The sequence below is a fragment of the Lipotes vexillifer genome, unplaced genomic scaffold, assembly GCF_000442215.2.
Source record: "Lipotes vexillifer unplaced genomic scaffold, Lipotes_vexillifer_v1.1 scaffold46, whole genome shotgun sequence".
Classification (NCBI taxonomy): Eukaryota; Metazoa; Chordata; class Mammalia; order Artiodactyla; family Lipotidae; genus Lipotes; species Lipotes vexillifer.
Window position 1 is genome coordinate 876,997 of NW_006799818.1, and position 12,012 is coordinate 889,008.

Here is a 12,012-nt window from a genome sequence, read left to right on the forward strand (position 1 = left end):
AGAAACTCTGCAAGCCAGAAGGGAGTGGCAGAACATATTTAAAGTGATGAAGGGGAAAAACCTACAACCAAGATGACTCTAACCAATAAGGATCTCATTCAGATTTGATGGAGAAATTAAAACCTTTACAGATAAGAAAAAGCTGAGAGAATTCAGCACCATCAAACCAGCTCTACAACAAATGCTAAAGGAACTTCTCTAGGCAGGAAACACAAGAGAAGGAAAAGACTTACAATAACAAACCGAAAACAATTAAGAAAATGGCAATAGGAACATACAGATTGATAATTACCTTGAATGTAAATGGATTAAATGCTCCAACCCAAAGACACAGACTGGCTGAATGGATACAAAAACAAGACCCGTACATATGCTGTCTACAAGAGACCCACTTCAGACCTAGGAACACATACAGATTGAAAGGGAGGGGATGGAAAAAGATATTCCATGCAAATGGAAGTGAAAAGAAAGCTGGAGTAGCAATTCTCATATCAGACAAAACAGACTTTAAAATAAAGAATATTACAAGAGACAAAGAAGGACACTACATAATGATCAAGGGATCGATCCAAGAAGAAGATATAACAATTGTAAATATTTATGCACCCAACATAGGAGCACCACAATACATAAGGCAAATGCTAACAGCCATAAAAGGGGAAATCGACAGTAATACCATCATAATAGGGGACATTATCACCCCATTTTCACCAATGGACAGATCATCTAAAATGAAAATAAAAAAAGAAACACAAGCTTTAAATGACACGTTAAACAAGATGGACTTAATTGATATTTATAAGACATTCCATCCAAAAACAGCAGATTACACTTTCTTCTCAAGTGCTCATGGAACATATTCCAGGATAGATCATATCTTGGGTCACAAATCAAGCCTTGGTAAATTTTAAAAAATTGAAATTGTATCAAATAGCTTTTCCGACCACAATGCTATGAGACTACATATCAATTACAGGAAAAAATCTGTAAAAAAAACAAACACATGGAAGCCTAACAATACACTACTAAATAACCAAGAGATCACTGAAGAAATCAAAGAAGAAATCAAAAAATACTTAGAAACAAATGCCAATGAAATCACGATGACCCAAAACCTATGGGATGCAGCAAAAGCAGTTCTAAGAGGGAAGTTTATAGCAATATAATCCTACCTCAAGAAACAAGAAATATCTCAAATAAAAAACCTAACTTTACACCTAATGCAATTAGAGAGAGAAGGACAAAAACCCCCCAAAGTTAGCAGAAGGAAAGAAATCATAAAGATCAGATCAGAAATAAATGAAAAAGAATGAAGGAAAGGAGAGCAAAGATCAATAAAACTAAAAGCTGGTTCTTTGAGAAGATAAACAAAATTGATAAACCATTAGCCAGACTCATCAAGAAAAAAAGGGAGAAGACCCAAATAAATAGAGCTAGAAATGAAAAAGGAGAAGTAACTACTGAGACTGCGGAAATACAAAGGATCATGAGTGATTACTACAAGCAACTATATGCCAATAAAATGGACAACCTGGAAGAAATGGACAAATTATTAGAAAAGCACAGCCATCTGAGACTGAACCAGGAAGAAATAGAAAATAAAAACAGACCAATCACAAGCACTGAAATTGAAACTGTAATTAAAAATCTTCCAACAGGGCTTCCTTGGTGTCGCAGTGGTTGAGAGTCCACCTGCCGATGCAGGGGACACGGGTTAGTGCCCCGGTCCAGGAATATCCCACATGCTGCAGAGTGGCTGGGCCCGTGAGCCATGGTCGCTGAGCCTGCGCATCTGGAGCCTGTGCTCCGCAACGGGAGAGGCCATAACGGTGAGAGGCCCGAGTACCGCAAAAAAACCCCAAAAATCTTCCAACAAAGAAAAGGCCAGGAAAGATGGCTTCACAGGTGAATTCTATCAAACATTTAGAGAAGAGCTAACACCTATCCTTCTCAAACTCTTCCAAAATATAGCAGAGGGAGGAACACTCCCAAACTCATTCTATAAGGCCACCATCCTCCTGATACCAAAACCAGACAAAGATGCCACAAAAAAGAAAACTACAGGCCAATATCACTGATGAACATGCAAAAATCCTCAATAAAATACTAGCAAACAGAATCCAACAGCACATTAAAAGGATCATATACCATGAGCAAGTGGGGTTTATCCGAGGAGTGCAAGGATTCTTCAATATACGCAAATGAATCAATATGATAAACCATATTAACAAATTGAAGGAGAAAATCCATATGATCATCTCAATAGATGCAGAAAAATCTTTTGAGAAAATTCAACACCAGTTTATGATAAAAACCCTCCAGAAAGTAGGCATAGAGTGAACCTACCTCAATATAATAAAGGCCATAAATGACAAACCCACAGCCAACACTGTTCCCAATGGTGAAAAACTGAAACCATTTCCACTAAGATCAGGAACAAGACAAGGTTGCCCACTCTCACCACTATTATTCAACATAGTTTTGGAAGTTTTAGCCACAGCAATAAGAGAAGAAAATGAAATAAAAGGAGTCCAAATCAGAAAACAAGAAGTAAAATTGTCACTGTTTGCAGATGACATGATACTATACATAGAGAATCCTAAAGATGCTACCAGAAAACTACTAGAGCTAATCAGTGAATTTGGTAAAGTAGCAGGATACAAAATTAATGCACAGAAATCTCTGGCATTCCTATACACTAATGATGAAAAATCTGAAAGAGAAATTAAGGAAACACTCCCATTTACCACTGCAACAAAGAGAATAAAATACCTAGGAATAAACCTACCTAAGGAGACAAAAGACCTGTATGCAGAAAACTATAAGACACTGGTGGAAGAAATTAAAGATGATACAAACAGATGGAGAGATATACCATGTTCTTGGATTGGAAGAATCAACATTGTGAAAATGACTCTACTACCCAAAGCAATCTACAGATTCAATGCAATCCCTATCAAACTACCAATGGCATTTTTCACAGAACTAGAACAAAAATTTCACAATTTGCATAGAAACACAAAGGACCCCCAATAGCCAAAGTGATCCTGAGAAAGAGAAACGGAGCTGGAGGAATCAGGCTCCCTTACTTCAGACTACACTACAAAGCTACAGTAATCAAGACAGTGTGGTACTGACACAAAACCAGAAATATAGATTAATGGAACAGGACAGAAAGCCCAGAGATAAACCCACGCACATAAGGTCACCTTATCTTTGATAAAGGAGGCAAGAATATACAATGGAGAATGGACAGCTTCCTCAAGAAATGGTGCTGGGAAAACTGGACAGCTACATGTAAAAGAATGAAATTAGAACACTCCTTAACACCATACACAAAAATAAACTCAAAATCGATTAAAGACTAAATGGAAGGCCAGACACTATAAAACTCTTAGAGGAAAACATAGGCAGAACACTCCATGATATCAATCTCAGCAAGATCCTTTTTGATCCACCTCCTAGAGAAGTGGAAAGAAAAACAAAAATAAACAAAGGGACCTAATGAAACTTAAAAGCTTTTGCACAGCAAAGGAAACCATAAACAAGGCGAAAAGACTACCCTCAGAATGGGAGTAATATTTGGAAATGAAGCAACTGACAAAGGATTAATCTCCAAAATATACAAGCAGCTCATGCAGCTCAATATCAAAAAACCAAACGACCCAATCCAAAAATGGGCAGAAGACCTAAATAGACATTTCTCCAAAGAAGATATACATTATCACCAACAGACACATGAAAGAATGCTCAACATCACTAATCATTAGAGAAATGCAAATCAAAACTACAATGAGGTATCACCTCACAGCAGTCAGAATGGCCATCATCCAAAAATCTACAAACAATAAATGCTGGAGAGGGTGTGGAGAAAAGGGAACCCTCTTGCACTGTTGGTGGGAATGTAAATTGATACAGCCACTATGGAGAACAGTATGGAGTTTCCTTATAATCTAAAAATAGAACTATCATAACACCCAGCAATCCCACTCCTGGCATATACCCTGAGAAAACCATAATTCAAAAGGGTCATGTACCACAATATTCATTGCAGCTCTGTTTACAATAGCCAGGACATGGAAGCAACATAAATGTCCATTGACAGATGAATGGATAAAGAAGATGTGGCACATATATACATGGAATATTACTCAGCCATAAAAAGAAATGAAACTCAGTTATTTGTAGTGAGGTGGATGGATCTAGAGACTGTCATACAGAGTGAAGTAAGTCAGATAGAGAAAAACAAATTCTGTATGCTAACACATCTATATGGAATCTAAAAAAAAAAGGTTCTGAAGAACCTAGGGGCAGGACAGGAATCAAAATACAGACATAAAGAATGGACTGCAGGACATGGGGAGGGGGAAGGATAACCTGGGATGAAGTGGGAGAGTGACATGGACATATATTCACTAACAAATGTAAAACAGATAGCTAGTGGGAAGCAGCTGCATAGCACAGGGAGATCAGCTCGGTGCTTTGTGTCCACCTAGCAGGGTGGGATTGGGAGGATGGGAGGGAGATGCAAGAGGGAGGGGATATGGGGCTATATGTATACATATAGCTGATTCACTTTGTTATACAGCACAAACTAACACTCCATTGTAAAGCAATTATATTCTAATAAAGATGTTTAAAAAATAGAACCTGCTGTATAAAAAAATAAAGCAATAAAATTCAAAACAAAAAAAAAGACTAATAGCCAAGCTATGTGAATAGTAGAGTTGCAAAAGGACTAACTGTTTACCGGTAATTGTATAAACATTTGCCCCAAAACCTGTTTTGGACACTTGTGTAAACTTTTCAGGTGAAGAAAAAATATAAAACCTACAAGTTTACTAATTTGAAATAAGTTTTGAGGTCTAGTCTGAATTTACACAGATTACTTCAGGTTAAAATAGAGGCTTGTTCCAATGATCCTGTTTAGCTCTGCCAATTCCAAAATAGATAGAATTTGACTAAAAGTGTAGAACTAATTAAAAAATTTTAAAAAGACACTTTGAAATAAAATTTAGTTTTATGGAAATTAATTGAGTTAAGAGAAGATAACCTTGGAGTTGGATGAATAAAATAAGCAACGGATAATTTTTTTGCATGCTGTCATATTTGGTCTTACTTTTAATTTAAGAAGAATAACAACCTTTACTGTACCTGACGAGGGGTTCTTTCTGATTTACTCCTACACCATTCCCAGTCTGAAAGGTCTGGTTTCTGACTCTCCTCATGAGAAAGTCTTCTTTCTGGCCCTTCCAAAAGGGTGGTTTCATCATATTTAATATCACCTTCTGTTTTTTCAGGGAGCAGTGGATCAACAGTCTTTTCATTGTGGGAATCCTGTTTAGCATCTATAATATCAGTGTTTGTACATTTGTTGATGCCTTTTAGTGTGGAGCTGTCCAGAGAGCGTGTGGTGCTGATTTCCACCTTTATGGCATTGAATACATTATGAGAGTCTCTCTGAGAGTCTTTTGTAGTTTTGCACTCATAGTTCATGAGATTGTGATAGGATATTGAATTTTCATCATCATCATAGTAATCTTCATGTGCTATTTTATAAATTCCATAACTTCGTTGAAATGATAGATTGAATTCAAAGCATCTCCTCTTGGCTATGTAAAAACAAAAACAAAATTCCATGATTAGGAAGATAGATATAAACAGTGCTTGGATATACAAAATGAATAAAAATAGGAAAGTGAATTCAACCTGATTAGTTGAATTATCTTCGTTTACTTCTTGTCAAATTATGCAAAGCAACTGTGCCTCACAAATTCAACCACCTTATCACTCTGGGCCTAACTGTTCTCACTTACACAATGGAAGGCTTGAAATACATACAACCCCAGGACACTGAAGTCTTTAAAGAAATTTTATGTAAAAAATTTATCCATGAATTAGAATAGTCTCATATCCACTCAGTTTTAGTTTTAGCTCTATCAGTCTACCAATTATCTCTACATTTCTTTATTTTGGGATAAAATACATTGTTTATAAATTTTATTTTGCTACAATTTAATTATTAAAAAGTTCTTAATATTACTTGAGCTATTCTACTGGCAATACCAACAACAGATATAAGTGCTTTAAATATTTTGATGTATATCATTCCTGACATTTATATGTTTATAAATGCATACAGTAAAAATTAGATAATGCTACAATACAGTTTTTAAACTTTTAAAAATAATATGTACACTTCTGAATAAATTTGAAATGAATTTTAAAGAAGAGTATATAGACATATTTCTGTGAACTGAAGCACTTTACAACATGTATATACCTGATTAACTACAAGAGCAGTTTAGCAGGAACACATAAAACTTTCCATGGTTTAAATCAGGTGAAATATGATGGTATCTTACATATAGCACTACTATTTGGTGAATACTGTATAAAGTCTTAGTAGAATAACAACATGAGAATGTGACAGAAGTGATACAATTGTTGTATGTGAACGTCATTAAATACTAGATAATTTTTGTGTATTAAGAATGAAGCTATATCAAGATGGTAGACAAAATGCAATGTAATGTTTTGATTTTCATCTTTCAAACATGGCTCATTTCAAAACATTTTTCTACTTGGATAGTTCTGTGTTTTATAGCACACATTTAGCTATCCTTGGTGGAAAAATTTATTAAAAACTATAAAATTTCTATGAGAACAACAGGTAAAATTTGATTCATTTTACAATACAACCTCATGTCATTCATATGCTGATTCTATTACTGAAATTGTCTCAGAACTGAAGATTTACAAACCAATTCTGCTGACTGAAAGAGAATTTATAGGTATCACTCATTATTTGAGCCAAAACATTCACTGAGCCAGGATACAAACAAAAATTTCTATTCAAAGAAAATGGAAAAGTAGAAACAGATGTTAACATTATACACTACTTCATTTACAGTACTACTTAACTTTTTCTAGTAATATAGTCCAGTAAAATTAAATTAGAATTTTTAAGTTACTCTAATAGTGTGAAAGCTGAAGGAACTAAAAGGATGTTTTAGTTACTGTTGGGTTTCCTTTTTCTCTAAAAAAAGTTATAAAGTGACAAGTGGTCAATTCAAGGATATTAAGCAAACAAAAACTGTCATAAAATCCCAATTTTATCATATAAATGGATATCTATGGCTATATATTTTATTAGCTGTGTATTATAACTATGAAATATATAAAGCAAAAGTGAGTAAGGTTTTTAAAGAACTGTGCAGAATGTGTCGATGGAGAATCTACTTCCACATCACTGGGTGCAAGAAGCAGTCTGAGGTAGGCTATGAGAAGGAAGTGTGATTGAGAAAGATACAGTGGGGAACTAGAGCATTCCAGGGACAGTTATGCACAAAGGTCATGACATTTAACAAAACAACAACCCTACATAATAAAAGGCATATTCGTTCTATTTTGCATTTGAGAAAACTGAGGCTGATAGAAGAAACCTACCTAAGATTACTTACTTGGTAAAGAGATTTTAATTTAAAGCTGACTCAAGAACTGAAGTCATTAACCTCTGTGTGAAATTGCTTTACTGCTAATCAGATCCGTGAAATATGTTAATGGACGCAGAATGTCCCTGATGTGCTATCTTTGAGTTAAGGGAAGTACATTAATTATGAAATGTAACCAATAGAAACATTTCTTGTTATTGACTTTTCCTTAACACTAGAGGTAAATTCTGACTAACCAATGAAGGTAATAGGCTAAAACAACAAAACAGAGTTGACAATATTTGACTAGTAACTTACAAGAAACTTAGAAGAATAGAGTCAGGGTCTTTTGAAGTCTATAGTACACTTATGAAAAATAAGTATAATGTTACATTTGCTCTGAAAAGCAAAACCCTGGATAAGGCATGAAATAGCTCTAGTCTTCTGCTTTTAATCACATCTTACTAATGACAATTTTAGACATAAGTAATTATATCAGCTTATAAATATACATAATTCTTCAGAGTAACATGTCAGCAGATACTTTGACTTTGTCAAAAAACAGAAGCTGAAAATCTGATTTTTATAGAAACTATTTTATTTTAACTGTTTATTTAATTTAAAAAAGAACGCATCATGTCATGCAAACCAAATGGGTCTGAAAGCCATATCCAATCCATATGTCTACCACCTGAGACCTCTGTTAAAACCATCCTTTTGTAAACCACTTTTGTTTTGAGACACTAGTAATACAGATTATTGTTGAAAACAGGAGAGAACTATTATTTCTGGAAATTATTTTCCATTACTGACATTCATTTTCTGGCTGCATGTCTCTCAGTATCCATACAGTGAAGCTGAGATGTAGAATTATGTTTACATCACCAAAATGAACCTACGGTAAATATGAGTTAGGAAAAAATATTTTCCTTTTCTTGCTTCTGGAGTTCCCAGCAAAAGAATGTAAAAAGGGGATATTAATTTGTTAAGGAGAAAAAGCTTAAATGTGACACTGGAGCCATCAAAGTACTATAACTACATAGAATCAAAGTACTATAACTGATCAAGCACCTGCCCACCTGAGGATGAGCCATCTTTGGAGTTTCAAAATTCTGTTTCTGTGTCACCCTAGCAATAGGAAAATTTATGGTGGGTCCTCAGACAAGGAAAGTACATCATTCTTATTCTTATAATTTTCCTGTGGCAGAGCCTAGGATCAAGTGAGAGAGTGCCATGGACATATATTCACTACCAAATGTAAAATAAATAGCTAGTGGAAAGCAGCCACAGCACAGGGAGATCAGCTCAGGGCTTTGTGACCACCTAGAGGGGTGGGATAGGGAGGGTGGGAGGGAGACGCAAGAGGGAGGAGATATGGGGATATATGTATATGTATAGCTGATTCACTTTGTTATAAAGCAGAAACTAACACACCATTGTAAAGCAATTATACTCCAATAAAGATGTTAGAAGAAAAAAAGAGAATGGAGCCATTTTAAACTAACGTTTCTCACATTTTATTTTCGAAGCCATGCCTCTCTAAGCTCACATTTCAACACCTTCCCTGAAATTTTAAAATAAATACAAATAAGGGCAACGATAATTTTAGAGGAAAAATATTATTTTGATCTTGAAAGGCATGGTTCTAATTTCAAACATGAGATATTAGCAGGATTATTGATTCTGCTAGTCTGCTGTAGTTTCTTCTATTTTGTGCAGTATAAGACAGAAGTGCTTCCTAGACCATTTATAGTGATAGATCTGTTGCATTGCTTTGTTTTCAGCTCTGATAGAGGTGCCCTTAAGTTCTTAAAAATGACTGCCCTAAACTCTTCTTGTCTCTCTCACAATTTTAAATACTATAAGATGGGGTTAGTTCATTAATTTAGTGACAAAATATTAATGTTTGATAGAATGGTAGAACTTTCAGGCTTGTAAGTGATTTTTACATGTTCTATGTTCTTCTATGTGGTTCAAAAAGATTTATTATTAATTTTCTGTGTCACTGTTGCTCTGGATATTAATATCCAAAAGCACATAATTATTACAAGTTCCATGGTTATTTTATTTTAAGGACATAGATGAATTAGGCATCTATTAACAATAAAACTTCATGGCATCCTTAACACTAAAAAAAATCTTCTGGTCATTTGAAAATTATCTAGATATTAAATGTCATGAATACATGGAAAATGACCAGTTCATGACTATTTAATGTTTATAAAATAAACCTGTTGAAGAACTGATTGCAGAATATTCTTTAATAGTCTCCAGTTTTCATAGCCCTAAAATAGTCTAAGATGGACTGTTTTTATTTATTCTTTCTTCTCTGTTAAAGAATAATACACTTGCTTATTCTGAGCAAAGGACAATTAATGGAACAGTTAATTCAGCATACACTAATGTAGTCTTGGATTTATTAAATGGTAGAACATCCTATCTTTTGTCTGGAATGACAAAAAAAATATCCTTTTCCTTACTGGAAGAGTCAAAATATACAGGTCATTCTTCAACTTTTCCTGTCTCAGAATAAAAACAATTACACTCTAGTGAGTTTTATAATTGACCGCACTCCTGGTCTAGAGGTACTCTTTAGAACATAGTTGTTTTTTTTTTTTTTGGTTTGTTTGTTTGTTTTAAGTAACTGGCATGGCTAGATTCATACATGAACATACATTGACAAACTCTGCCACCTTTGTCCTTTTTTGAAATTATAGGTGTTTGCGGGGTTGTTTTGTGTATATATGTATGTTTTCTAAAAGCAGAGGCAAACACTTAAAATTTGTTTTGGAACTGTTTTTAGTCACTCCTATTGCTTACTCTGAAAACTTTCCAAAACCCTGGAAGAATATAAGCAGCAAACTAAAGAAAATGCTTTTCTTTACTGTTCCACTCAGCAATAATGAACTTTAATATAATGAGTTTTTAACTTTTCAAAGATGCAGACTTCTCATACGTAGATTTGGGAGGGGGAGTTATTTTCTACTTTAGGCTAAGAGCTATGGTAGATATAACACCTAAAGGCCTTTGTGACTTCATGCTGTGTTGAATAAATTCTCTTTTTTTCTTACCTAAAATAATTATTCAATGTACAAGCAGTTCACAGAGCTGTTTTAAACTTGCCTCATTTAAAACTTACTCCAGTACTGTGCTAACAATTGTTTCACATTATAATTTCTTCCATTTACCACTTCATTTGTCCTTGGACTCTTCATCCCCTACTAAGGCAACTCTCTCAATAGACCACCTTTCTGTATTTGACCATATGCATATTGTTCCCAACCTCTGCACTGTTCAGGACTTACGTTTTTTCCCATCAGACGTCACTGCATATGTGTCCTGCTTGCAGTTGATGATGCAGCCACAGGGCAAGTGTGTCCAGTGTTTGGATAAGACAAACACTGGAGTTACAGTGGTGGCCAGGAGGGTTAGCAGAAAGCTGAGCGTCTCAAAGGGAAGGCTCTGAAACCCCACGACGTGCTGGACCACCATGTAGATCTGCAAAAGCAGAGAGCTTCAGACCTATCCTAGGATAACATTTTCCATTTTGCCAAGCCTTTCCCTCAAGCATGCTGCCCCAGCTCCCTTTTCCAGGGCCCTTTCCTGTCTGAGAGCCAGAAGCTCTATTCCTGGGCTGGCATCCTCAGTTTGGGTGATGGACTACTGGGAATCCTTGGGAGGAGGCCCGCTGCTCCAGACTGCACAGGCTTTGAGGGTTTCCACTCTTGACAGCCTGGTCTGTGCTAGCTGCCAGCTCAAGTTTCCACCAGGGAAACACAGTCACAATCCAGAAAATGCTATCCCAGAAAACAGGCAAGCATGTGTGAAACCTGTACCTGGTACTCCAGATGTCCTTTGTCACATCCCTGGCCCCTCACCTCTGCCAGGTTATGCTTGTCACAGTAGGGCACCACCTGCCACCTCTCAGCTGGGCTCTTTCCTGGAGGCTTGAACAAAAGCCTGTCTTGTCTACTTTCTGCTGTCTCTACTTCTGATCACGCCTCTCCTGTCTCCCTGCTGGGGATGGGCAGTGTCCTTACTAGGGAGGAATGGAGCAGAGAGAAGGGCATGACAGAGGATTGGGGGCAAAAACCCTCTTTACTGAATACTCCCAGATATCGCTACTAGAGAAAAGGACACCCTTGACCATGAGAGATCTCAGAAAACTAAGTCTCCCGCGCCTGAAAGCGCTCCTCATACTCCTCCCCAGTTTTTTTTTTTTTTTTTTGTCACGCGGGCCTCTCACTGCTGTGGCCCCTCCCGTTGCGGAGCACAGGCTCCGGACGCGCAGGGACCGGGACACGAATCCGCACCCCCCGCACTGGCAGGCGGACTCCCAACCACTGCGTCACCAGGGAAGCCCCTCCTCCCCAGTTTTGAACCGATAAGCACTTAGCAGCAAAGACTTCGCGGCTGCTAGTCCTACCCGTGAACTGCCTTCCTCCAAGTGCTTCTCTAAAACCAAGCGAGATACATTCGTAAGCGGACTTAATGCACGTCTCTGGGTGACCCTCCAAACCGGGGAGGGTGGTCTCAACACGCACTCATACTGCCTGGCACACCTCCCCCCCCCCCCCCC

General features: G+C 36.7%; 1 protein-coding gene across 1 annotated transcript in view; it reads right to left on the bottom strand.

Moving 5' to 3' along the window:
- Positions 1-12,012, bottom strand: part of GPR149 (G protein-coupled receptor 149) — a 76,433-nt gene that overhangs the window by 63,364 nt on the left and 1,057 nt on the right. Inside the window, exons 2-3 of the mRNA XM_007471990.1 lie at positions 10,739-10,931; positions 5,155-5,612 (exon numbers count right to left, since the gene is read on the bottom strand). Coding sequence (XP_007472052.1) covers positions 5,155-5,612; positions 10,739-10,931 — 651 coding nt within the window. The remainder of the gene's footprint in view (positions 1-5,154; positions 5,613-10,738; positions 10,932-12,012) is intronic.